Genomic DNA, 24,589 nt, shown 5'->3' with positions numbered 1-24,589 from the left:
GGCAAGCTAGCTAACTATCTCAAAGACTCCGTCTTCATTCAGCCTGGAAAAGCCTAGCCACACACCATTCCCAAAGCAGAAAACAAAAGCCTTTCATTTTTAACCTGCTTAGGATGGAACCAAAAGATGTCTGCCAAGGTGTAATAATAAACCTGTTTGAGCCCAGATTGGGTACAGGTTCCTTCCAAATCTAAATCTCTTAGATAATCTAATAGTGTAGGACCCCTGGGTCCATAAATCCTGGATCTCTGGCCCAGGCTTTACCAAGCTAAGCAGCTAATACACATGTTAGGACTTCTTATAGTGAAGATTCTGTTCTCCATTCCTATTGACCATCTATCTTCACTCATATCCTGTATGCCTCCTAGGAGAGTAAAGCAAAGCTGGGACAGAGTAGTTTATCAAGAGGCTGCTTGATAAACAAGACTATAGGAGGAAAAACCAGACAGCAACAGAAATAATAGAGGGAGGAAACAAGGAGGAGCAAGGTCTCAGTAGCCCAGCCAGAAAGAGGGTGGATGGGGCAGTGAGGTGGAGAGAAGGCCTAGATCAGGGAGGTAGGCAGCTGAAGCGTGACTGAGCTCTGAAGTTCCAAAGTGGATGTGAGCTGGAGTGCATTGGAGCTAAGGAAAGGAGATCCTTTAGGAGACTGCTGCTTGTGAGGGGACAAGAGGCCTTTCCCTGAGGAGCAACGAAAAAGGAAAAAATAGTATCTGAAAAGAAAGAGGGTACCAGATGACAGAATAACTCCCACCCCGTATGGCTCAGCTTCTATTTGACTGCACTATTATATCGTGGCCATTAGGGAATTAGGAATTTAATGGGGGACAGACAGAGTTAGAAAGGAATGGAGGGCAGGAAGTAAGAGAATATTTTGACATTCAGTCAAAGTCTTAGATTAGGAAATTACAAAGTGACTTCAGTAGATGTGACATCGCTGATGGCTGCCCAAGAACAACCGAAGGAAGTTAACTGTACAGAGTTCCTTCTGACCAGCGTTTTGTGCTCTAAAGTCAAAGCAACTCCCCCAAATTTTGAAGTTCTCAGCTAAATAAGAATTCAGATAGAAGTGGTCTGATTTCTTCCAAATGCACAACCAAATATTCACTGTCAAAGAAAACTGTCACTCTGAGCATAAAGAAAAGCTCCAGGGGCTGAGTTCTAATCCTGATTTTGCTATGGCCAGTCTCTTGTGCATGTGATCCAACTGTACATAGAATTCACTAAGAAGCTGGGGTTAGGGAAAAATGAGAATGACATAATCTGGACAAGGAGCCCAGCAATGGATGTAGATAAACCATTCTAAAAGTGGGTCCCTTCAGTATTCTGGGCCGCAGCCCCCAATATGTTTTTCCCTTGGAGATAACACTCCTCCACCCACCTGTCATGGTAGTCGTGAGGAATAACAAGTAGGCTGGGATGAACAGTATTTTTAACTCTGGAGTTAGAGAAATGCTGAGTCATCATCATCATCATCACCATCATCATCAACTCCTACTCAGGGAGCTTTTTTTTTCTACAGTCAGGGAAGTGGGACTCTGGACTCAAGCACTGGCAAGGCCAGCAGCAGTTATTCAGGAGAGCTCTGTCCTCCTGTTCCACCATCTGACCTGTGCACCTGTGACCCTGTTTATGGCTGTAAAGCCAATATGTTATAGGTCCCCAAAACAGACATGGCAGGGACAATATATAAACCAAGCAATCTGGGGTTATACTGGCAGACTTTCATAGACTTTCCACTAAAGTTACTTAAATTCAAGACAATACATTTTTATTTATTTGAGTTACTCATTTATTTATTCAATAAATATTTATTGAGCACTTATTATGTGTGAGACTCTGTGCTATGAGTGAAAAACTGAATAACAGGTGCTTTAAAGAAGCACATTAGTAATTCTCCAATTCCCACCTCTGCCACTCTTAATATGAACAATCAATAAGAAGAAAATCAGTGGGTGAAAGGGCTACTTTGTCCTTTAAAATGCTGGAAATCCTAAAGATACTAGAACCCATGAGCAAATAAACCAAGAGTTAAGAAACCTCCAAAGCAATTCAGAACAGACAAGAAGATAATTCTTTAGTTTTCAGCCTAGCTGCTAGAGTGCTATGAAAACACAAGGAGATTTTTTTTTTAACTAGACATGCCATTTGCTTGGTTATCTGAAGAGTCCCACATGTTAAGGCACTTAGGGGTCCGTGAAATATTTCCAAAGGCATAGGTGCAGGCACATTAAGGCATCCAAGTAAAAATGTACATTCAATGGGTACAAACCACAGGACCGTCAACACCACAGGTGCGCATTTCCAATTTGCTATACTGTCGTTTTCATCATACTGCAGGTGAATGTTGTAAATATTGTTTAGGTGAGTCACCCCTGGCCACAATGCAACAAGGAATCTTTCCCAGTTTACGCTCTACCCTACCACCACACACACAAAATACACGCTTCTGCAGAGGGGGACAGTGTAGTAAAGATGTGCAGAAAGCCTGGGCTTTGTGGTCAGAGAGGTCTAAGTTTAAAGTCCATCCTATCCCAGTACTTATTAGATACATCATAAGGACAAGTTTCTTAACTCGGCTTTAACGTGTGTGTAATAATATCTAGCTATTAAAAGGTTGTTCTGGAATAATGAATATACAGCAACTAATTTGGATCCTGACATATAGAAACTGTTGATAAATACCAATTTCTTCTGTCTTATAGTTTTCTGGGTAGTCTACCATCTCCCTTGGCCTGTTTCTTCATCTCCTGTTTGGTTTGCTATTTCCTCTCTACCGGCAGATTTTGAACCTAACTCTTACAGTAGAAGATGCTTAGTATCTGATTCATTTAATAAAGAAATATTTATTAAGCACCTTCTATAAGCAATATGCTATATTAGGGCCAATACTGGATGCAAAATGCATCAGACCCTACCTATGGAATCGTTATAATTTGGGAGGAAAGTCAAACTTGCAGTACAAAGTAGAAAGAAATGCATAATTTAAGAAAAAGCAGATAAAGTGTGTAACTCAGAGAAATGGGGAATTATTTCAATCTGGGACAATCAGGGAAGACTTCTGGAAAGATATGCCACAAAATGTAGGCTTTATTCATAGATAAAGTTTAGACATGTGAAGATGGGTGAAGGGCATTATCAGCAAAGTTATTGCAGGCAAAGGAACAGATGCAGAAAAACAAAGCGTTCATAGAGAGAATTCCAAAAGGCTTCACATGCCTGGAATGCAGGGTGAGTGGAGTAGAGAAAACACAAAACTGAAAGGAAGCTCGGCATCAGACTGTACAGGACCTTGAAGGCTAGGCTGACAACTCTGGGTATTATCTGCAGAGTGGAGAGTCAGTGACGGTTTCTAAGCAGGGAAAGAATATGACCAATATGACTGAAGCTCTCTTCATCTGTTCTTCTACCTGAGCAACCTGGGCCTTCTCTCACTAATGGTTGTATGGTCTCAATGACAGAAGCTCCTTCCAAGCTCCTATTTCCACTTCAAATTCCATACCACCCATTCAGAGTACTCCTAAGTTTTCCTTTCCAGTCTGCATTCATTGAGAGAATTCATGCTGATGTCATAAATGACTGACACAATCTGAATCCAAAGAAGGTACAAGTCTTTCACAACCCAGGTTATAATTTCTGCTACTTATCCATGTTTCTGTTGATAGCATTATAATCACTCATCCACTCCCTGGGGAGTGGCCATTCGGAATTTATTATACAGGCTTACAATTTTATAAAATGACAGGATAACTTTCAAGCGTATTAAGAGACAGTTCTCAAGAGAAGACATGAGATTATAAGTGCATTTCAAACTTAGAGGGAGAAATGTCACCCCTGGGGGAAGAAAAAAAAAGCCACCTCTTACACAGCTTCTTAAGACACCACAAACCAGAGTGAGTGCTCTGTAAACCCATAGAGGCAATACATCATGTACATCCCAAATATGACATTTATTGGAGATTATTTGGTTATCAGTCCTCTGATCTGAACAATTCAGTTTGGTTTGAATGATCTACATCACAATTTCACTTATCCTATGCAGAAAAAAGATGCCTGTGAAATGCAGGAGGAGGGGAGGGATGAAAGAAATATGAGCAAGGAGAAAAGCAACTGAGGAGGATGCAGAAAAAAGCACAGATGAAAGAAGAAGCAGGAGAGTGAAGACTAAGCCCATGCTGTTGGACAGAATACATGCTCTGCCTGATTAACAATATACATAGCACAGTGCCAAGTGTGGCTGAATGAATTACCAGAGCCAATTAAATGTACCGAGAGCCCACTATGGGCTAAGTGCTAAAGATACAACGATGAATAACTTAAGGCTCCTGCTCTTAACCAGCTCAAAGTTTAGATGAGGAGACTGATAACTAAACAAGTAAATCACACTGGAATGCCATAAGAAACACAGAATGTCAAAAAAGCCCCCAAAGCACCATCAGAGGCAGAAAGGTATGCTATTTATGTGCCTTTAGGTAAGTAATTGAACCTCATTGTAAAAAGCAGTTCTATCTGGCTGCCTATCTCTTGAGTTTGTTTTGAGATTAAATGAATTCGTGGTTGAAAATCCACTCTGCAAACTGAAAGTCCTATATTATGGTATGAGACGGCTGTTTCCTCCACTCATTTGAGCAAAGGCCTATTTAGTACTCACTGTGCACTGGATACCAATACCGAGGGGCTGAGTGTGAGTCCTCTCTGTCTTCTCCCTGTCCCTCTGCCGTCCCACACCTTGGCACAACCAATTTGGTTCCCTACTGTGTGTTGGCGTTGACACAGTGCACCCACGAACACACAACCGGAAAAACAATATGAGCACTCACCACCTTCAGGTTGCCTCCATCCTCCATGTGCACAGAAGGTAGTAGGGTGAGTGTGGGGCACTCAGGGAGAGCCCCTGCTGGATGTGACAGTCCTGGCCCTCTCCCCAGCCCCCTTTCCTTCTCTCATTCTCATCCTGCTTGCCTCTCTTTTATCGACAGCTCCCTTTCCCGCCTTTCCTGCCTACTTCTCTCTATTTGTGACTGTTTTTCTCTGTTTTCTCCGCTTTACTCCTTCTCAGCATTTGAGCATTAGCGCTTCTCCCATTTAAGAACAGAGTAATTCCTAAAATCTCCTGGAAGCTGTCTGTGAGGAGCAGAGAACAGGGGAGGTGCCTCCATGGAGGCCAGGGAACCTCCGCAGCTGTCTCAGAGCCCCATTCCCATGCTAGGACTCTCTAACGCTGCCTGCTTCCTGCCTGACTCCCTCCCCTCTCCGGCCTCCCATTCTCTCCCTTCCCTCTCCACCCCTCTTTCTCCTGTACCCCTCCTCTTCTCCCTCCCCTCTCCCCTCTCCTCTCGCCCCTCGCCTCCCTTTCCCTTTGCTTCTGATTAGGCAATTCTCTCCCTAGTCCTGTCCTTTTCTTCCTCAGGGACCCTAAGCCCACGTCCCACTTTTCTTTGTAATCTCGACCTCCCGGCCCCCGCGCGCCCTCTCTCGGTCCTAGCGCCCCTTTCTCCCCTCTCCTCTCCCACCTGCCTCTCCCCAGCTGGCTCTGAGTCGCGCTGGGACGACTGGCGAAGTTCACCCGGGACTCCAAAGCCCGGACACGTAGCAGCTCTGGGCTCTGCTCAGCAGCGGATGAGCTCACTGAATTTTGCGCACTTGATTGGCTACTTCGGGGCGCTGCGGCGGGAGACCCTGAAAAGATTTGCAAGGCCGGTTTCTTTGTCCCTCCGCCTCTTCAGGTTGGGCTAGGGACTTAGGCCATTGGGTATTTCTTGGAAATGGAATTCCAGTAACCAAGAAAGGAATAGGCAGACAGGTAGGGGTAAGGTAGGTGCCAAAGGGAGCGTGGAATTGATTTAAAATTGTCTGCAGGGGAATGTAGGAAGTAAGTTTCTTGGTTTCCTTAGTTTTCCTTGCAATACCTCAAGAAAGGCGTTAGGAGCCACCTTATAGGAAGAGAGGTGAGGAGGTGACGCAGGCCCTGGAAAAGGGGTTTGTTGTCCCAGAGGAAGGAGCAGACTCAGTCATTTAGAGGGGCTAAGGGTAGAGTAGGAAAAAAAGATAATTTGAGTAGCCCATAGAAGGTAGCAATCTGGGAAGACATGGTATAACTTTCAGCCCTAACCGTGATCTGTTTCTTCAATGATGGGAGTCTCACATTGAAACAAATAGAGCTTTGTATTTAAAATCAGGCATTGAATTTCTAGTCTTCATCTATTTGTATGACCCTGGGCGAGTCATTTCATTCTATTTCCACTCTGCAAAATAGGAATGATAATGTCCTTGTACTTATTTTACAGGTTTATTAAGAGGGTTACATGTGAAAGTATTTTCTAATTATTAAATGTGTAGTAATTTTAGTGAATCATATGGTGGAGCAGAAAGAATTCTGGATAAGGAATGAGAAATCTTTGGTGGTCTTTCATTTTTCTATAGTGAACTTCACCAAGTCACTTTTAACCTTTAAGGGTTTCATTGTCGTCATCTGCGAAGTGGGAGAACTAGACTGGATGAACTCTTAAGATCTCTTTGGCACTAACATTCTATGACTGACTGATAAAAGTTAGCATCCTCCTTTAATTCACCCCTTCAGAGAAAAAGTCACTTCCTTTTTCAGAACTCTAGTTAATTTCTCCCCTTGGTAAGAACCCTACCTTCTCTTAGGTATCCTGGTGAACCTATTTTTCACAGGGACCTAGCCTTTCCCACGTGCCCAGCAATGAAAGTAGAGCCCCACACTGTAGCAGGATACATGTAGGGCTCATGCTTGATGGAGATTCTCTCCCCAGGCTACTGGCAGGAGCAGGATTTGGAGCTGGGAACTCTGGCTCCACTCGACGAGGCCATCAGCTCCACAGTCTGGAGCAGCCCTGACATGCTGGCCAGTCAAGGTGAGAATCCAGGCCCCCTCATCTCAATGTCCCTCAGTTCCCTCACTCATCCTCACATCCTCTCCCACTCATGTTGCCTTCACCACATGTTCTCACTCCTCTCATTACCACACAGCACTTTCTCCTTTCCATCTGACATTTTAGTTCTTAGTCTGCACCACCAAATTCTGTTGCACCTACTCCTTCTTCCCTTACTCCAGTACAGAGACCTCTGTACACCCTACACTTCTTTCCAAAAATAAAATGATTCCAGGGGAATATATTACTCAGAATAAAGAGGTTCTGGAAAGACACAATCAGGTAGAATTCTTCAAAGGGAACCAGGGACAAAGGGATGACTGGTCAAAAATTGGCACGTGGCTATGGTAAATGCAAGGTTTCTCAAACCATTTGAGAGGTTTTAGGAATATATCACTTTCAGCTTTACTCAGCCAGCTCATTCCCTGGTACACTAATCTCAAAATCATAGTTTTAATGCTCAATTTAGATGATGACTTGAGAAGCATTTCAATGTAAAGGGCACCGTATTGAAAGACACAGGAACAGAGTTCTAGTTCTAACTCAGATTAGTACAGTGAGCTTAGGCAATCATTGCATCTCCATTGCCTCATTGCCTACATTTGTAAAATGAGGGATTCCATGATCCCAAAGATCTCACTCAGTTCTACTAATTTTTACAATTCTTAATGCTGAAACTAACCACCAGGCTTGTGCTCCAATTTGGGAACAGTCACCCTGAACAGTCGATGCTATCAGTCAATAGCATCAACTCCAGCACGCACATCTTCATTCCTCAGGGCCTCTGCTCTGCTGGGAGCACCCATTGGCTATTTCTTGGAAATGGAATTCCAGTAACCAAGAAAGGAATAAGCAGACAGGCAGGGGTAAGGTAGGTGCCAAAGGGAGCATGGAATTGTTTTAAAGTTCTCTACAGGGGAATGTAGGAAATAAGTTTCTTGGTTTCCTATTCAGACATAAGCAATGATGGTGAAACAATTTAGTGTCAAAGAACAGATTTTTGTGGATGCATTAGAATCAGACCTGGAAGGTGTTGTCTATTTTAGATTTGTTCGGTGGGGATCAGTGCTACTGAGTCACAGAGAGTCAGTTCTGAAGATGAGGGAATCAGTACAGGAAGTCAGAATCCATGCTGTGGGGAACAAGGAACAACAGGAATAGTGTCATGGAGCCTGAGGGGCTCCCCGGTAGGCGTGACCAGAAGGCACAGTTGAGATTCAAATGCCTCATCCATAAGATACCTTCCTAGTCCTTTTTGTTTTGTTTTGTTTTGTTTAACTTGACTAAGGAGAGAAGGATTAGAAAGCATGTTTTCATCACATTGAAGAGAAAACCTTAATCCTTCCCTCTTTAAAATGACAGCATCAGGATGGTGATTTGGGTTGTGTGTTGGGAGGCGGGTAACACTAATACCATGGGGAATATGCTAAGGGCCTTGACTGAAGGGAAGTTATTGTTAGACGAATTGAAATGTATGTAAAAATGTTTCACTTTTTAAAATATTTTGTTTGTTTTGCAGTTTTTTACCAGCTACCTCTTGTGTAAATGAATGTGCAATCCAAGAGCTGGTTTAGCCTTTTCCCCATTTTAGTTTTAGGATTATTAGTCACAACTGCTTCTCCTGTTCTTGTTCTTATATGTAGGTGGTGGCAGGAAGGCAAAATGTAGAACAACAGATATGTATGTGTGTTTTCAGAGGTAAATGGTAGAACCATATCAGAAAAGACACACGTGGAGTGGTATGTGCAGATTTGGGGTGCCTTTACTCCTCTAAATGTTCGTGGCCCTGTCAGTTCATTCAGGAAACATTTAACAAGTGACTATTTGTTTTTCTGTGTATTCAAAGTAAGTAAAACTAAGATCTGTCTTTCCCTCCACCGCCACCACCACCTCTTTTCCTTCCCCCATGAAACCTTACGGGTACACAGAGACCTTGTGTACACAAGGGCCTTGGATGGTCTGAACTAGATGAGGTGTACTTTGGCTCAGAAATGGGAGGAGGGGCTAGGGGTCCTCAGGAAACTAACACTCTTCTACTCCTGCAGACAGCCAGCCCTGGACATCTGATGAAACAGTGGTGGCTGGTGGCACCGTGGTGCTCAAGTGCCAAGTGAAAGATCACGAGGACTCATCCCTGCAATGGTCTAACCCTGCTCAGCAGACTCTCTACTTTGGGGAGAAGAGAGGTAGTATCTCATGAGTTATCTTTCTCCGTGAAAACCATGGGCTAGAGAAGGGGACTGCAGACACCGAGGGGAACTGTTCCTGTCATCCAGAGGCTGAGAAACATGGTGGTCTGCTGTTTGAGGATGCAACAAGCCATGAGTTCCCCAACTGGTTCCAGTATTGCAGCTCTGATTTACAGCATGCATAATCTTATAGGGTTCTGGAGTGACTTCACCCCACAGGAACTCTAACAGGAAGCTGAAGTCAGTGTTGCCCTAGGTATCTGACAATGAAGCTCAAGAAATCCAAACTATTTTCTGAGTATCTCTTAGGCTACTATGTCTTATGACCCAGAAAAGTGATTGAATAACTTAAAGACTGCTTAAACTCAGGAGCAGTTATTTTTTCCCCACCCACCATACTAGACCCCTTCCCCCAAAGAAGCTGGCCTGGGATTGGAAGGTAAACATGAAAGGTGCCAGTAAAATCCTAGCTTTCCATTCTCTTGATTTCCCCAGCCCTTCGAGATAATCGAATTCAGCTGGTTACCTCTACGCCCCACGAGCTCAGCATCAGCATCAGCAATGTGGCCCTGGCAGACGAGGGCGAGTACACCTGCTCAATCTTCACTATGCCTGTGCGAACTGCCAAGTCCCTCGTCACTGTGCTAGGTGAGACTCCCAAACCCCCGTGTCTCTACAGCATGCTTCCTTGCAAACAAACCTCCCTAGATGGGTCCCTGAAGCAGCTGGGAGCCTGGCAAGTCTCCAAGCACTTTAGGAAAGTTCAGCCTGTGTTCCCCTGGCAATGGGATAAAATGTAAAAAGAAATGGGTTTTAATCCTTTGTGCTCTACTTGCTGTTTGATCTAGGACAAGGTTCTTACTCTCTTTGAGTCTGAATTTTCTCTTATAACAGAGAGATGATCATACCCCTTCTACTTACCTCCCAAGATGGTGTGAGGAAAACACAAGACATGCATGTGTTGTAATTTCCAAAATAAGTACCCCAGTTGCTTACATGCTCTCATCTTCATCCTATATTTCATCTTATATTTCAACTTCCTTCTTTGCGTCTCTGAGACTCACACTATTTCTGTGGCCACCCAATTGTGCTGTAAGTGGAGGGTCATATATCATGCCTGTGCTATGGCATTACTCCTCACTGCCGTGCTGTCTCCCGCAGGCCTTCCTTTCTGGTCCTCAGGGAGGAGATCAAAAAGAAAGATGATTTATCTAGTCTTCTACCCATCAGAAATTATAGTAGAACCTAGGTACGCAGAGAAGCCATCTCCACAGGGAGAGCAGAAGTGTGACCCCATGGGGCCTCTCCTTCCTATCCTGGCCATCCCCTATCCATGGCAGGAATTCCACAGAAGCCCATCATCACTGGTTATAAATCTTCATTACGGGAAAAGGACACAGCCACCCTAAACTGTCAGTCTTCTGGGAGCAAGCCTGCAGCCCGGCTCACCTGGAGAAAGGGTGACCAAGAACTCCATGGTGAGTACCTCCTGCCTTGGGGTTATAGGAGAAAGTGGTGCTGGAAAGAGAGAGAAGTGCCTGTCTGTGAACGTACACAGGAGGCATGGTATGGAAGAGAAAAGGGGAATGACATATATTTTGTGTGCACTCAAGTGCCTATGTGTGTGTTGGGGCCTACATTCTCCCTGCCACAACTTTCTAAGTTTATCTAGGTTGAGACTCACCATCTGTACGTCTACAATGAAGCCCACATGATATCTGTATGTTAGGTTTACTCTGTGTCTCTCTCTGTGTGTTTGTGTGTGTGCCACTGTTTCTGCACTCTAGGAGAACCAACCCGCATACAGGAAGATCCCAATGGTAAAACCTTCACGGTCAGCAGCTCGGTGACATTCCAGGTTACCCGGGAGGATGATGGGGCGAGCATCGTGTGCTCTGTGAACCATGAATCTCTAAAGGGAGCTGACAGATCCACCTCTCAACGCATTGAAGTTTTATGTATGTCATGGGCTTGGGGATGAAGAAGGATGAGGTATGAGATGAGGACCAGGGAGAAAGAGAATGCAGGTGACTGTGCATGAAACAACATGCACAGTTAAGTGAATAGGTAAAAAATGAAACAAGGACTGCCGGGACTAGGCCGGGGTTGGTAAACTCTTTACAGAGGGCCCAGTAATGAATATTTTAGGCTTTGAGACCCATACAGCCTCTGTGTCAACTACTTAATTCTGCCGTTGTTGTAGGGACGCAGTCATAGACAATATGTAAACAAACGAGCTGGGCTGTGTTCCAGTAAAACTTTATTTACAAAAGAATGCAGGTGGCAGGATTTGGTCCAAGGGGATACCAACCCGTGGGCTAGGCCGGTATAATGTAGCCAGGCTGCAAACTGTCGTCGTAACTGTGGTAACTCAGGATTCCCAGGAAGTAGTTTCTAGTCTGCACTCCACCACTTACTAGCTGTGTGATATTCAGAAGATTACTTTACCCCACTGAGCTTGATTCTATATTTGCTAAGTGAAAGAGATGAGCGTGGGGATCACTACAGTTTTATCTTGGTTTAACAATTTATGATTTCAAGAAAATATGGGTGGTAGGAAAGCACAGTTTCCCTGGCATCATTATTCCCAGATCTTTTCCTTACTGACTACTCTTCTATTTGCCCCAGCTGCATGTATTTTCCTGGGATTCTGACCTGAAATGGCCACTGTCACTGTCATTACTCCTGGCCCTTCCCAGGACACTCACACCCTCTGTGGAATTTGCCTTTAGTATGGTTAGGACACTTCTGAGGAAGTTTGGAAACGGGAATTTCTCATCTGAGGAAATTCGGAAATTTGTAAAGAACAGCCTCTCTGGGTGGAGGAACCAAAGGGAAAAGAATCAGCTAAAGTCCAATGGGAGAAGTTAGAGTTAGGAAATGGTGTATTTCTTGTCCTAACTTACCTAAAAGTTGGGCAGTTTTCAAAATAACCAAAGCCCTTCATCCTCCTCTTGTGGAATCGACCTAGGCCCAATTATTTTCCTAACTTCAGTGTTATTTAATCATATCTTAGACCCATTACTCAAACTTTAACCTGAGGTAGGTTTAGGGTGCATCACTATTCATTTAGCAGACTCAATCCACAGGCCGACAATCCGGATTCTAGCCGCAGTGCTGCCGCTTACTAGCTGTGCTCCTTTGGCCAAAGCATTTCATCTTTCTGTGGCTCCTGCTTACTTTGCTGAGTTATTGTGAGGATAAATAAAACAATGCATGTGAAAGAACTTTGTAAATGTCAAAGTTCTATATTCTGATTATTAGTTCCTAGTGTGAGGCCCTGACCTGGAGCTTTTCCCCCCGCCCCTTGGTCCCTGGCCAGAGCTAAAGCCTTAGTCCCCTGCCTGAGCCCCAAAGACTCCTCTGTTAGACACCAGACCATCTGGCAGTTACTCGCCAGGGACCCTTTTAGCCCAACTGTGATCAGCAGTCAGTCAACAAATGCTATACTCCAGGCACTGTGCTAGAGGTTTCTATGGCCGTGGGGTCCCAGAACGCCCATTCTTTCACCTGGCCTGATTCTCTGTGTCCCATTTGATTTGGCTGAAACACGTTCATTAACCGGTTGTTAAGGTTGGCTCTATCCTTAGGGGAAGCTCAGCCTCTTTATCTGTTGTTCTCGACCAGCATCTGGTTGTATTGTTCTGAGCGGCCATCTGGACCTAGCCTCCTAAGCAGCCCTTCGGCATCAATGGCAGATGCCATTCTTCCTTCACAGAGCCCTTCTATATTGTGTCAGTGCCTTTTTGCAGCCAAAATATGACCCTGGTCCCTTGCTGTTTCAAAGCTCTCACTTCGTGTTTGCACTGACCATTCAAAATGATGTTTTGTGTTCAAGCATTGCTTCCAGTTCTAAGCTCCCTTGCAGAGCAGAGAGAACTGAGAAGTTGTGAGCTCAATATGTGACAAGTTCATTTGTTCTGTAAAAGATATGTATTAGGTCTTTCCTATGTGCTAGGAGGTTTGCTAGGCACAGGTAAACCACTCATTTCCCTTCTCAGCTTTCTGTTAAGACATCTCTTAGGGCCTACCAAGGACAGACCTTCCAGAATCCTATCACACAAGGTTGCAAGAGAAGTTGCTCACATATTCAATAGCAATAATGGTCCTTGTTCATGAGAAGTAGGAGAAGGAAGGTCTTTGTTGCACTTCTTGAGCTGCGGAAACATTTAGAGGTAGAAGCTGTAGTGTGCAACTAAGTGAGGGAATCTCCTAAGCCGTGTGGGGAGGTTTTCATTGATACCGTTTCCTTCTCCACAGACACACCAACTGCGATGATTAGGCCAGACCCTCCCCATCCTCGTGAGGGCCAGAAGCTGTTGCTACACTGTGAGGGTCGCGGCAATCCAGTGTAAGAAGATCCATCTCCTGGTCTCCTCCTTACTCTCCACATTCTCAGATTGCCTTCTTCACATAACAGCTCCTTCCTATCTCCTCTGTATTGTCTGACCTGAGCCTCTCATTTCCCTGACTGTCCAATAATGTCCGCCTGCAATTAGTTCTTCTGCAAAGCAGCACAAGTGGGAAGGGGCCACTCCCTAACTCAGTCCCTGAGTTTCCCACAAAGGCCAAGTTAAAGTAAGATACAAGTCTGGAGATCTACAGCTTCCCCAGAACGAACCCCAAGAGGCCACCTGGCGTATAGCAGCTCCAGTGTCTCTGGCCCCGATAATTTCTCCAGCCTCATCAAACAGTCCTTGACATCCCTGCTCCCAGTTATTTTTTTTTTTCTTTTAGCTCCCTGGCCTATGCTCTCCTGAGCTCTTCTGATTTGTCTGCCTCGACAGCCCCCAGCAGTACCTATGGGAGAAGGAGGGCAGTGTGCCACCCCTGAAGATGACCCAGGAGAGTGCCCTGATCTTCCCTTTCCTCAACAAGAGTGACAGCGGCACCTATGGCTGCACAGCCACCAGCAACATGGGCAGCTACAAGGCCTACTACACTCTCAACGTTAATGGTAAGCCCTCCTCAGTTCTCTTCCTCCAGAATCTCCTTTCTTTGTCCATCTTATTCCCTTTTTTAAAATGCTTCCTGATAACATCCCCAAACTGTGACGGGGAGTGGAGTAAAGGAAAACCAGCCCACCACTGGGGTCCCTGAGGGCTTAGGTCCCAGGTCCACTCTAGAATGTGTAATGGCTGCTTAGTGAAAAAACATTAGAAGGGTGGGCTCTCATCTGCCTTTCTTTGGTAGTGGTGGCCTGGGTGACACCATCTTCCATCCCCTGCACTAGTCTGACAACAAGAACAATAATTCTGTGTGCAGAGGCCCCAAAGCCTCTCAAGTGCAGGCGCAGGTGCATTTCCTTCTCTAACTGGCTCTTCTCAGAGTTGCTTCTCCTAAGACTAGGTATTGGGTGCATGCAACTGCTGTCATTTTTTTTTTCTGCCCACCTTAAGCACAGTGTACTGGGTCTGGACAGAAAATAGAGAGAAGCTTGTACTATGCCAAGAGACAGAATCTTTTCTCAGATGCCATATCTTCTAGAAGGACCAGGTGATGCTCCTTCTCTGAAGTTCTTCTCAAAGCTGTGACCACAAAACCCAGCTTCAGGAGTAGTGACAGGGTGACATAGAGGCCCCTTTATGGAGAGTTGACGGGGGATTTTTTTGAAGATCCCAATGGCTGTGGGTCCCGCCAGAAAGTCTTATCTTTTCTCAGAATAGGGGAAATGCATTGTCGGGGAAACATCAGAGGCTCCCTTACTTGAGACACTCATTAAAACAGTTGAGGGGATAAGAGCCAGGCCTCCCAGCGATAAGAGGTCTGAGTTCTTGAGATCAGAATGTCTGGATGGGTGATTCCCACTCCAGGGGCAGACCTCAGCATGTGGGAGCTGCCTCAGCACAACAAGGCTATTGTAGGATGCCAAGAGCAAGGACAATGCACTGAGCTCCGGTCTCTGCCCCCAGATCTCTCCAGACCAATCTGATGATGATTGGCAGTGAGAGAAAGTTCTTATGCCCTTGTGGTTGGTATCTTGCCGATCTCCCCTCTGCTCTGTGCTCAACAGCCAGGCAGAGGGAGTCCTGTTGGACTGCGTCTGTTTCCAGTGCTGACGCCTGGTGGTAGAAGGAGCTACTGCATCTTCTTCCAGGAATATCCTTAAGTGGGCGGGACTGGAACGAAATTAAATGCAGTTCTACCTAGAGACAGGGGCCTGTAATTGATGACCCCAGAGGTCGTTTGGCCATGGAAACCTGTGCTTTTCTAAGGAACTGCCATTTCCATAGCCTGTGGAATAAGTATCCAGGATTGATTTTCCATGTGGACTGTCTCGCATACTCCCTGAGAGACAGCAGGTAAACTCACTCTGCTTCCTCCAAGTTACACCATCACCTCCACCCCAATCATATCATAGATTTCCTGGACTCATCCTCTCCCTTCCTCCCAAGCAGGGCATAAAAAACCAGAACACAAATGTTTTCTTTTCAAATAAGGTGTAGACAGGCAAGGAACTGAAACACAGGCCCAGCCAAGCCTGAGGAGACATAAGGTAGGAAAGACAAAATATGTAAGGAGTCAATGAGGCATTAAGACTCAAGCTGAGTCCATGGAAAACAGCAGCTCTCCCATGGGTGGGAGAGTTATGTCTATGGCTACATCAGAACCGTGTGCTGGGCCCGTGCGAGTCCTCAGATATTTGGGACTCTGGCTGTGGCTGCTGATGTCTTTGCCACACCCGGCCCAGTCTGTGCTGTTGATCCTCTATATAGGTTGTCAATCCTCTACATAGGTTGCCATGGAGGACAGATGCTATATATTCAGTGGCAGAGACATCCACTAGCATGAGAGAAAGCATCTTTTCCTTTGCACAAACGCTTTGAGGGTGGCAAAGTGAAGACGGAGTCCCAGGCCTCCTCCTTGGGAAAGACTAGAGGCTTGGGGTTTCACTGGAACACTAAACTCACCTGCCACAAAGGAACAGTGTTCTTTACATAGATGATAGATTGTGGCCCCTTACATCTATCATCTTTCGTAAGGTGCTGTCAAAGTGCCTAATTCTTGGCTCTATCAGGTTTTACTGTTCCTTCCCTATCTGATCTTAGGGCAGTGGGTGAATAGGCTGAGAAGGCCCTTAGAGCTAGGGGAGCTGGCTCAGAATATCAAGCAGACAGGAGGGTAAGAGGGAATGGGGACAAAGAAGGAACACTCTGATAACCCAGAAATTAAAAAGAAAAAGAGGGAGAAAAGAAAGAAGGAAACAGGGCAGGAGGAGGGAGGAAAGAAGGAAGAGAGGCAGGAAGAAGGAAGGAAAAGAAGAGGGGGAGGGAGGGAGGGAGGAAGAAAGGAAGGAAGAAAGGAAGAAATGGAGGGAGGGAGGGAAGCAAGGAGAGGCATTAAAGCAATGATCTTTGACCAAGGCCAAGCTTCAGTGCCAAGAACTCAACTTAGATGACTAGGTATGGGCAGATTTATTTATTTATTCATTAATCCATCAATTTGTTTTAACAAATACTATAATCCAGGTGTGGCGTATAAGCACAAGATAAGGCATGATGAATGATACTGCTCCATTTTCCTGATGTTAGTACCTGTTCCCTGCTGTGTAAGACTATTCATGGCCAAGTTGGAATGCTATAAGATAAGGGCTCTCCCCAGATCTGACTGTGTGTGTTGCCCTTTCTTCCAGACCCCAGTCCGGTGCCCTCCTCCTCCAGCACCTACCACGCCATCATCGGTGGGATCGTGGCTTTCATTGTCTTCCTGCTGCTCATCATGCTCATCTTCCTCGGCCACTACTTGATCCGGCACAAAGGTCAGAGGCACAAAGAGAGCATCAGCAGAACTTGGGAGGGGCAGGGAGACCAATCAGAGGCAGGCACGAGGAGAAGCAGACAGTGGAAAGGGCCTTCAGAGACTTGTCAGCCCTTTGGAGTGTTTAGGGAATTAAAAATGGAGCCAACCCTATCATTGCCAACCCTGTGATAACTGAGCACCACCAACCCCGCAGTAAAGCCTGATCACTTGGGGATCGTCCAAGTGAAATCAAACCTTCCCACTCAGTCAGCGGTTGCTCCCATGCTGCTCTACCTCCAGGTCTCCTGCTGCAAGACAGAGAGCTCCTGAAACTGCATCTCCATCTCATTGCTTCCTGCGCTTTCTTCCTTTCTGTCTGTTTAACCTCATTTTCTTTCTCCTTTGATCTCATTGCCTTTCTTTCCTCTCCCCCTTTTTTACCTTCTCTCTTATATCCATGCCTTCTCTCTACCCTCTTCTCACATTCCTTCCTCTCAGACTTCCTGCTCTGCTATTAATTCTAGCCAGCGGCCTGACTCCATAGGCTGGTCATACATAAGCCAGATCTCAATTGCTTTGCTCATGAAGCTGACATAGCAGATCCCCCGTCACCAAGTTGCGTGCACACGCATGCATACACACACACACGTGCGCGCGAGCACACACACACACACACACACTTCTCTTTCTTGCTTTGTATTATAGATGAGATTCTACTTAGGGGTAGGATTCATTATTCATGAAGGGTGTGGTCAGGTGAGGCATGTTGGAAGCAAAATGCGAATTAGGTAAGGTGGAGTAGAAGAGAGCTATTGGCAAGAGAAAAATTACTTGAGCAGTGTGTGAGTGGGTGGGTGAGAAAGTGGGCAGGGTGGACTCAGAGGTTGGGAAGCTGCTCCTGAGAGGAGAAGCCTCTGTCTCTACACAGGAACCTACCTGACACATGAGGCGAAAGGCTCCGACGATGCTCCAGACGCGGACACGGCCATCATCAATGCAGAAGGCGGGCAGTCGGGAGGGGACGACAAGAAGGAATATTTCATCTAGGGGCGCCTGCCCACTTCCTGCGCCCCCCAGGGGCCCCGTGGGGACTGCTGGGGCCGTCACCAACCCGGACTTGTACAGAGCGACCGCAGGGCCGCCCCTCCCGCTTGCTCCCCAGCCCACCCACCCCCCTGTACAGAATGTCTGCTTTGGGTGCGGTTTTGTACTCGGTTTGGAATGGGGAGGGAGGAGGGCGGGGGGGAGGGGAGGGTTGCCCTCAGCCCTTTCCGTGGCTTCTCTGCATTTGGGTTATTATTATTTTTGTAACAATCCCAAATCAAATCTGTCTGCAGGCTGGAGAGGCAGGAGCCCTGGGGTGAGAAAAGCAAAAAACAAACAAAAAACAAAACCCTGGAGTGTTAGGAGGAGAGTGAAGGTAGAGGGGTGAGGAAGGGTAAGGGGCAGGGCTGGTTTGGAGCTGGGGGCTCTCACCAGCCCTCCTTTCAGCCTCTACAACAGAGCAGCTTCCCAGACTTCTCCAGGAACCCAGAAACGGGATGGTTGTCGGCAAAGGTTGGGAGTGGCTTTTCCTCTGGTAGCCACACACCTGAGCACTACGGACAGGGAGGCAGGTGCCACCTTGACACCTCTCTTCCATAGCAATGGGAAAGTGATGAGTGCGGGAGTCCTGAGGAGATGTGGCCTGCAGACAACATGCAGCCATGCAGGGACACAGGACTGTAACCTGGGGAGGATGCGGGTCCCTGCAAGGAAGAGTAGATTTGGAGAGGAAGGATGGAGGTGGACTCTCACCCCATTCCCCCCGTAAATGAACAAAGCCGGGCCCTTTCCATAGGAACTGCCCTTGGAGATAGCAGAGTGTGGCTGCCCCTCCTTGCTCCAGCAGCTGTGGGAGAGGCACTGCTCTGGGGCCTGAACTGCCTCTGCTTCCCCCTCTGAGGGGCCCCTCACTCTTACCCAAGACTCTGGATTGTTGCACGGCAACCACTCCTCCCATGGCATTGCTCAGCAACTACTTCTCCCTTCCTGGCCACCCTGTGCCCCCTTCCTGGTCCCAACGCCAGCCCTTCGTCCTTCCTCCCTCAGCAGCCAGGCAGACATAACAACAAAACTACTAAAAGGAGCTTCACTGCAGTGAGCTGTTTCCTGCCCAAACTAAGGGAATAATGTGAACTGTGTGCATGTGTGTGTAGTGTGTATGCATGTGTGCATGTGTGTGTGTGTGTGTGCATGTGTGTGAGTGAGTGAGAGGCAGAGCGAGGGACTGAGGAGGAGGGCTAAGAGCCAGGGGTCCTGGGCAAGTGGACAGGGCTGTGGGACATGTTGGGGAGGCTTTGGGAATGGGGTATTCCTAGTCAGGGTTCACACCTCACCTGGGATGTTGTTCCATGCTGGTATTTCCTCTGCCACCCCCAATGCCCATCAGTCTTGGAGAAAGGAGTCCCCGGGTGTGTGTTTGCCCAGCTGTCCATTCTATCTCTCCCTTAAACACAGAGCATTCAGCCCTTCCCTGGATTTCCCTCCTCTGAGCCATGGAGTCAGTGCCACAGCCTTTGCTATGCACCTCTCAGGCCTCTCCTTGGCGTTGACCCTGGAAAGACCTACCACCACCTATTTTTCCCATAGTCTGTACCCAGTGAGTTGAAGGCTGGGTCCCCACCCTTCCTTTTGATTTCCTGTCTTCCTTCTCATGGCCCCAGCTGGTTGCCGTGGAGATGAGGTTCCTGGTCCTCCCTGTCCTGGCTGGACTGCCCCGCCTCAGATCCAGGATGCCCTTGGCATCGCTCCCACCCTCCGCCAGCTTTTCCTCCCTGGTCTGACAATGGGCATGCAAAAAGGGGCAGCTGCAATCTAGCAGGCCTGCCCACCCCCCTTCAGTTCAGGTAATACAGTTGTGAATCTTCCAGCCGCTGGTTAGGGCCTTGGGCACCACAGGCAGCCCCTCACCTAAGCCAGGGCCTACTCCTCTTACAACAGCAAGAGAGCCCTGGGGCCCCAGGCCTGTTGAGCTTCTTGTCTCCCAGCACCCGCTTTTGGGAAAATGACTTTTCCTCTTCAAGCTGAACCACTTTGTCCATATTACACAGAAGCCATATTTGTACGGGCGGTGGGAGGGGGAGGGGCTGTTGTGCTGTGTGTGTCTGTCCGGGGTGGGGGGGTGGGGGAAGGGAGCAGGGAGGGGACCGTGTATCTTTATAATCTTTCTAACTCTCCTGTGCTAATCTCAGAGGGGTCACCCTCAATATATCTGGATTATCCGTGTCATTCAGCTGCCTCCTTTCTGCTCCTCTTGCTGCTGCTGGGATGTGTGTATGTGAGGGTCTTCTTCCCATACCCCTTGCACCTGGTGCCTGGTGCCTCAAAAGGTGGTGTGTCCCTTGCCAGGCCACTCTCAAGAATATCTGTGTACAGCAACAATATAACTCTACAAGGGAGAGAAGTGTGTTCACTTCCTTTTGCTAAGCCCTTCCTTTCCAGAGAGTGTCTTGGGGGGCATCTGACTGCTTCCCCCCACCCTCTGCCAGGCATTGCTGGAGAATGTTAAGACGGCGATGGAGATGCCATCAACCCCACCCTGCAGAGCATCACCAGACACCACCAGACCAAATTCACTTTCCAGCCCCTTCATGTTGAACCTGAAACTTGAGCTAGTGTCTTGGGAGAAAAGGGGGAAATCTGTACGAGGTACCCATCCTTCTGCATCTTAGGTCTCAGGTGCTTGGCCCCCTAGGAAGCCCTACATGAATGGGACAGAAGGTCCTTAACAACACTGGAGATGAAGCAGCCGATGCTGTTTTGCACAAATGAAACAGCGTCCCATAACCAGCCCTTTCTATCTCATTGCTCTGACTTGGACACGCCATGGCTCACCGCTCCCAAAGTCCCCACTATGTCTCCCTAGCTGAGGAAATAAAAGCAGAGAGGGGTGATGAAACAGTGACGATCCTGGGGAAACAGCTGAGGAGGGGAGGGAGGGGGAAGAAGCCACTAAAAAAGTGAAATGTGCTTGGGAGAATCGGCCTGCCTGCAGGGTAGATGCCCTTTCTCTCTGCTGGCCAGCTCTGCCCCTCAGTGAGAAACTTTACATATTGCTAAGATGCCTGGCCAATGAAACAGTTCCAGAGACTTTATGTCCCCCAGTAGAAATATGAATAGAAATCACCCTGTGGGCAATGGTCCCATTTTAAAATATGCTGTCCCATTGTCCCCTAGAGCCTACTTTAACTTGTCAGACCATGTATTCCACTTCATATGCAAGAGGCATGCACTGAGCCCATAGGTGGCTAGGCAAACACCCAATAGTTTCCTGAAATGGCTTCATTATGCAGCCTCGACAGCCACCCCAGCCCTCCCACTCTCACACTGAAACACCCAGACCTAGAGATAGCTAGACACACCCAGACACCCGCCAAGCCCCTCACATACAGATATGTGCACAATGATACACAGCAAACGTACACAGAGTTCAGTACACACAAAGAGCTCACACCCACGTGCACACACCCCTCAGGTGGGACAGAGTTGACCACCACCACCTTTCTCCCAAACACATGGCTTTTGAACTGCCTTTCCTTGGATCCAGTTCAAGGGGATGGAGGAGCAGTGAGAGTCAGCCGCCCTTCCACTCCAATTTCCCAGCACCTCCCATATCTCTGCCTCACAAGTCACCCAGCCCCCCTCTCTTCCTTCCTTGTGCTTGAAGAATCTCTCCTTGCTGGAAAGCCCCCTGTTTTCTCAATCTCCCTTTCCACTTCGGTAAAATCTCTACTTGCTGGAAAGCCCCCTGTTTTCTCAATCTCCCTTTCCACTTCGGTAAAATGCCCACTTTCTGGTCCCCACCTTTTTCCTGAGTGTAGTCCCAACCAGTCAAATCCAACCTCAAAACAGGAAGACCCAAGGCCAGTGACCCCCATAGGCCTGAGGCTTGTGCAGGCAGTGGGCGTGGTGTAAGGCTTCCTGATGCCCCCTGTCCCTGCCCAGAACCTGATGGCCCTCATTAGTCCTTGGCTCTTATCTTGGAAGCACAGGCGCTGACAGCCGTCCCAGCCCTTGTGTCTGCGGGCCTGAACCAAACGGTGCCATGGGGAACTGTCTGCACAGGGTGAGTATGGGGCCAGGCCCCAGAGTCCCTTATCCCTATGCCCCTCATTTCCCCTGCTGTTTGCCCCTCAGTCTTTATATCTCTTCCTTTTCCTCCTCATCTTTTCTCCCTTCCCGCTTTTTCCTCTTCCTTCAAAGTCTTTTTCCTTCTCTCCTTCCTATGCTAGCCTCCTAGCTCCCTCTTGTGTCCCTCCCTTTGCCTTTGAGTCAGTTCCATCCTGGTCTCTTGGTGCCTTTCCTTCTGACCTTGCACTGCTCCTCCAGCCCCAGCTGCCCTGGCTTCCCCAGGACTGTTCCTGCTCCGGCTCTTCAGGCTCCCTGCTTTGTCCTTTTCCACTGTCCGCACTGCATCTGACTCCTGCAGAGACCTTGTTCTCCCACCCGACCTTCCTCTCTGTCCTCCCCTCCCACCTGCCCCTCAATTCCCAGGAGACTCTTCCGGTGTAACTCTGATGGCCTCTTCTGGGTATGTCCTCCAGGCAGAGCTCTCCCCCTCAACTGAGAACTCAAGTCAGCTGGACTTCGAAGATGTATGGAATTCTTCCTATGGTGTGAATGATTCCTTCCCAGATGGAGACTACGATGCCAACCTGGAAGCAGCTGCCCCCTGCCACTCCTGTAACCTGCTGGATGACTCTGCACTGCCCTTCTTCATCCTCACCAGTGTCCTGGGTATCCTAGCTAGCAGCACTGTCCTCTTCATGCTTTTCAGACCTCTCTTCCGCTGGCAGCTCTGCCCTGGCTGGCCTGTCCTGGCACAGCTGGCTGTGGGCAGTGCCCTCTTCAGCATTGTGGTGCCCATCTTGGCCCCAGGGCTAGGTAGCACTCGCAGCTCTGCCCTGTGTAGCCTGGGCTACTGTGTCTGGTATGGCTCAGCCTTTGCCCAGGCTTTGCTGCTAGGGTGCCATGCCTCCCTGGGCCACAGACTGGGTGCAGGCCAGGTCCCAGGCCTCACCCTGGGGCTCACTGTGGGAATTTGGGGAGTGGCTGCCCTACTGACACTGCCTGTCACCCTGGCCAGTGGTGCTTCAGGTGGACTCTGCACCCTGATATACAGCACGGAGCTGAAGGCTTTGCAGGCCACACACACTGTAGCCTGTCTTGCCATCTTTGTCTTGTTGCCATTGGGTTTGTTTGGAGCCAAGGGGCTGAAGAAGGCATTGGGTATGGGGCCAGGCCCCTGGATGAATATCCTGTGGGCCTGGTTTATTTTCTGGTGGCCTCATGGGGTGGTTCTAGGACTCGATTTCCTGGTGAGGTCCAACCTGTTGCTGTTGTCAACATGTCTGGCCCAGCAGGCTCTGGACCTGCTGCTGAACCTGGCAGAAGCCCTGGCAATTTTGCACTGTGTGGCTACGCCCCTGCTCCTCGCCCTATTCTGCCACCAGGCCACCCGCACCCTCTTGCCCTCTCTGCCCCTCCCTGAAGGATGGTCTTCTCATCTGGACACCCTTGGAAGCAAATCCTAGTTCTCTTCCCACCTGTCAACCTGAATTAAAGTCTACACTGCCTTTGTGAAGCGGGTGGTTTCTTATTTTGTCTGGGGAGAAGAAGGATAATGGAGAGAGAGACATTTTTATGTCAGACTTTCTTGCCAGTGTCTGCTTCTATAGCTGGCTTGGGAAGAAGGTGAATGATGAATAAATACCCTCAGGGTACACAGATGTTCTCTTGAGGTGTGGGGTCATGGCCATCTCAAGGGAGAAGAGAAGAGGAACCAGAGCATGAGGGGAGTCGTTAAACCAAAAAAACCAGAAGGGATGGCTTAGCTGGAAAAAAATCTGTTCTGGGAAGCAAATGGAATAGGAACTCAAACTGAGAGATAAACAGTGAAGAGTGATGACAAAGCCCAGAGCAATACCACCTCCCCCTGTCCGACCTGCCCAGCCTCTGTCTTCTGTCTCCTCTCTGGCTTTGTTTAGTGATTAGGACAGTGGTGGGGAAGGTGAAAGAAGCATCCCAGGGGATGTTACTCAGTTCAGAGAACATATCAAGGTAATTTAAAAAGCCACTTTCTGGGAGTCATCTCTCCCAGGTTCCTCAGCATGACCTGAATGTGCGTGTGTGTGTGTGTGTGTACACATCTGTTTCTCGATCTGTTAGAATCTACCTTTATGTTAGATGTATGCATGTAAAAACATATGTCCACCCATGAGCTTGCATCTCTGTCAGCACCTGAACTGCGCACACCTGTGCGTGTGCACTGACTTTTCTCAGGGCCCAAACCCCCACTCAATTCTGCACCCATCCCTGTTCACAGGATATAGAATCGGGATTTATGACTCACTCCTTACCCAAATGAGTTTTCTTTACCCTGGTTTTTAAGCCTAGTCTTTTCTGTGTAGGATGTGTGGAGGGAAGAAAAGATCAAGAAGTTGTGAAGGGTGGAGAAACTTGAAGGGGGAGGCCCTGATTTGATTCATCTTCTGCTTGGAATTCCCCGAATTTCCCTTTCAGAATCTCAGCTTTTGAAATAAACCTTTATTTCCCACATACATCTTACCTTCCACCTTCCACACAATACCCCAATCCCCTGGGCACCTCTTTCCCAAATATACCCCTGATTCTCTGGCTGCTTAATCATGACCTTTGAGATTTTTCCCAGTCTCTACCTACCCAAGTTTAGATGGCTGGAAGGACAGAAGCCCCTCCTCATCA

At 47.8% G+C, this 24,589-nt stretch overlaps 3 protein-coding genes and 1 long non-coding RNA gene across 8 annotated transcripts in view; 2 read left to right on the top strand and 2 right to left on the bottom strand.

Moving 5' to 3' along the window:
* AIM2 (absent in melanoma 2) overlaps positions 1 to 5,600 on the bottom strand; it is a 132,423-nt gene extending 126,823 nt beyond the window's left edge. The window contains exons 1-2 of one of the 3 annotated variants that reach the window (XM_063796329.1): positions 5,514 to 5,600; positions 4,821 to 4,841 (exon numbers count right to left, since the gene is read on the bottom strand). The gene's annotated coding sequence lies outside the window, so the exon portion shown is untranslated. Of the gene's footprint in view, positions 1 to 4,820; positions 4,960 to 5,513 lie in introns of those variants that run through there. The other 2 variants (XM_063796338.1, XM_063796326.1) reach the window with 2 other exon arrangements.
* The window catches only part of CADM3 (cell adhesion molecule 3), a 31,480-nt gene extending 11,385 nt beyond the window's left edge, over positions 1 to 20,095 (top strand). The window contains exons 1-10 of one of the 3 annotated variants that reach the window (XM_063796299.1): positions 5,683 to 5,814; positions 6,777 to 6,878; positions 8,942 to 9,082; positions 9,581 to 9,733; positions 10,426 to 10,563; positions 10,873 to 11,043; positions 13,346 to 13,436; positions 13,873 to 14,042; positions 16,719 to 16,844; positions 17,754 to 20,095. In XM_063796299.1, coding sequence (XP_063652369.1) covers positions 6,863 to 6,878; positions 8,942 to 9,082; positions 9,581 to 9,733; positions 10,426 to 10,563; positions 10,873 to 11,043; positions 13,346 to 13,436; positions 13,873 to 14,042; positions 16,719 to 16,844; positions 17,754 to 17,872 — 1,125 coding nt within the window. In that variant the 5' untranslated portion in view covers positions 5,683 to 5,814; positions 6,777 to 6,862 and the 3' untranslated portion in view covers positions 17,873 to 20,095. Of the gene's footprint in view, positions 1 to 5,682; positions 5,815 to 6,776; positions 6,879 to 8,941; positions 9,083 to 9,580; positions 9,734 to 10,425; positions 10,564 to 10,872; positions 11,044 to 13,345; positions 13,437 to 13,872; positions 14,043 to 16,718; positions 16,845 to 17,753 lie in introns of those variants that run through there. The other 2 variants (XM_001170513.7, XM_513915.9) reach the window with 2 other exon arrangements.
* On the bottom strand, positions 11,329 to 12,077 carry LOC107968877 (uncharacterized). Its single transcript, XR_001710407.3, has 2 exons — positions 11,992 to 12,077; positions 11,329 to 11,505 (listed from the first exon to the last, which is right to left on the bottom strand). It is a non-coding gene; the product is annotated as an uncharacterized LOC107968877 (long non-coding RNA).
* Positions 20,096 to 21,597: 1,502 nt separating the features above from the next.
* On the top strand, positions 21,598 to 23,450 carry ACKR1 (atypical chemokine receptor 1). Its single transcript, XM_016930057.4, has 2 exons — positions 21,598 to 21,932; positions 22,411 to 23,450. Exons 1-2 carry the CDS (start codon positions 21,912 to 21,914, stop codon positions 23,398 to 23,400), a joined length of 1,011 nt encoding a protein of 336 aa, XP_016785546.1. The 5' UTR covers positions 21,598 to 21,911; the 3' UTR covers positions 23,401 to 23,450.
* Positions 23,451 to 24,589: the final 1,139 nt, after the last annotated feature.

Source organism: Pan troglodytes, chromosome 1 (genome assembly GCF_028858775.2).
Source record: "Pan troglodytes isolate AG18354 chromosome 1, NHGRI_mPanTro3-v2.0_pri, whole genome shotgun sequence".
Classification (NCBI taxonomy): Eukaryota; Metazoa; Chordata; class Mammalia; order Primates; family Hominidae; genus Pan; species Pan troglodytes.
Note: the sequence above shows the minus strand (reverse complement) of the source record. Positions and strands in the feature narration are given on the sequence as shown.

What these genes read in the sequence shown, in the direction of transcription:
- ACKR1 (XM_016930057.4), top strand. Translation starts at nt 21,912, where the DNA reads ATGGGGAACTGTCTGCACAGG. An exon ending in TGGGGAACTGTCTGCACAGG is followed by an intron (nt 21,933 to 22,410) that starts GTGAGTATGGGG and finishes TATGTCCTCCAG; the next exon opens with GCAGAGCTCTCCCCCTCAAC.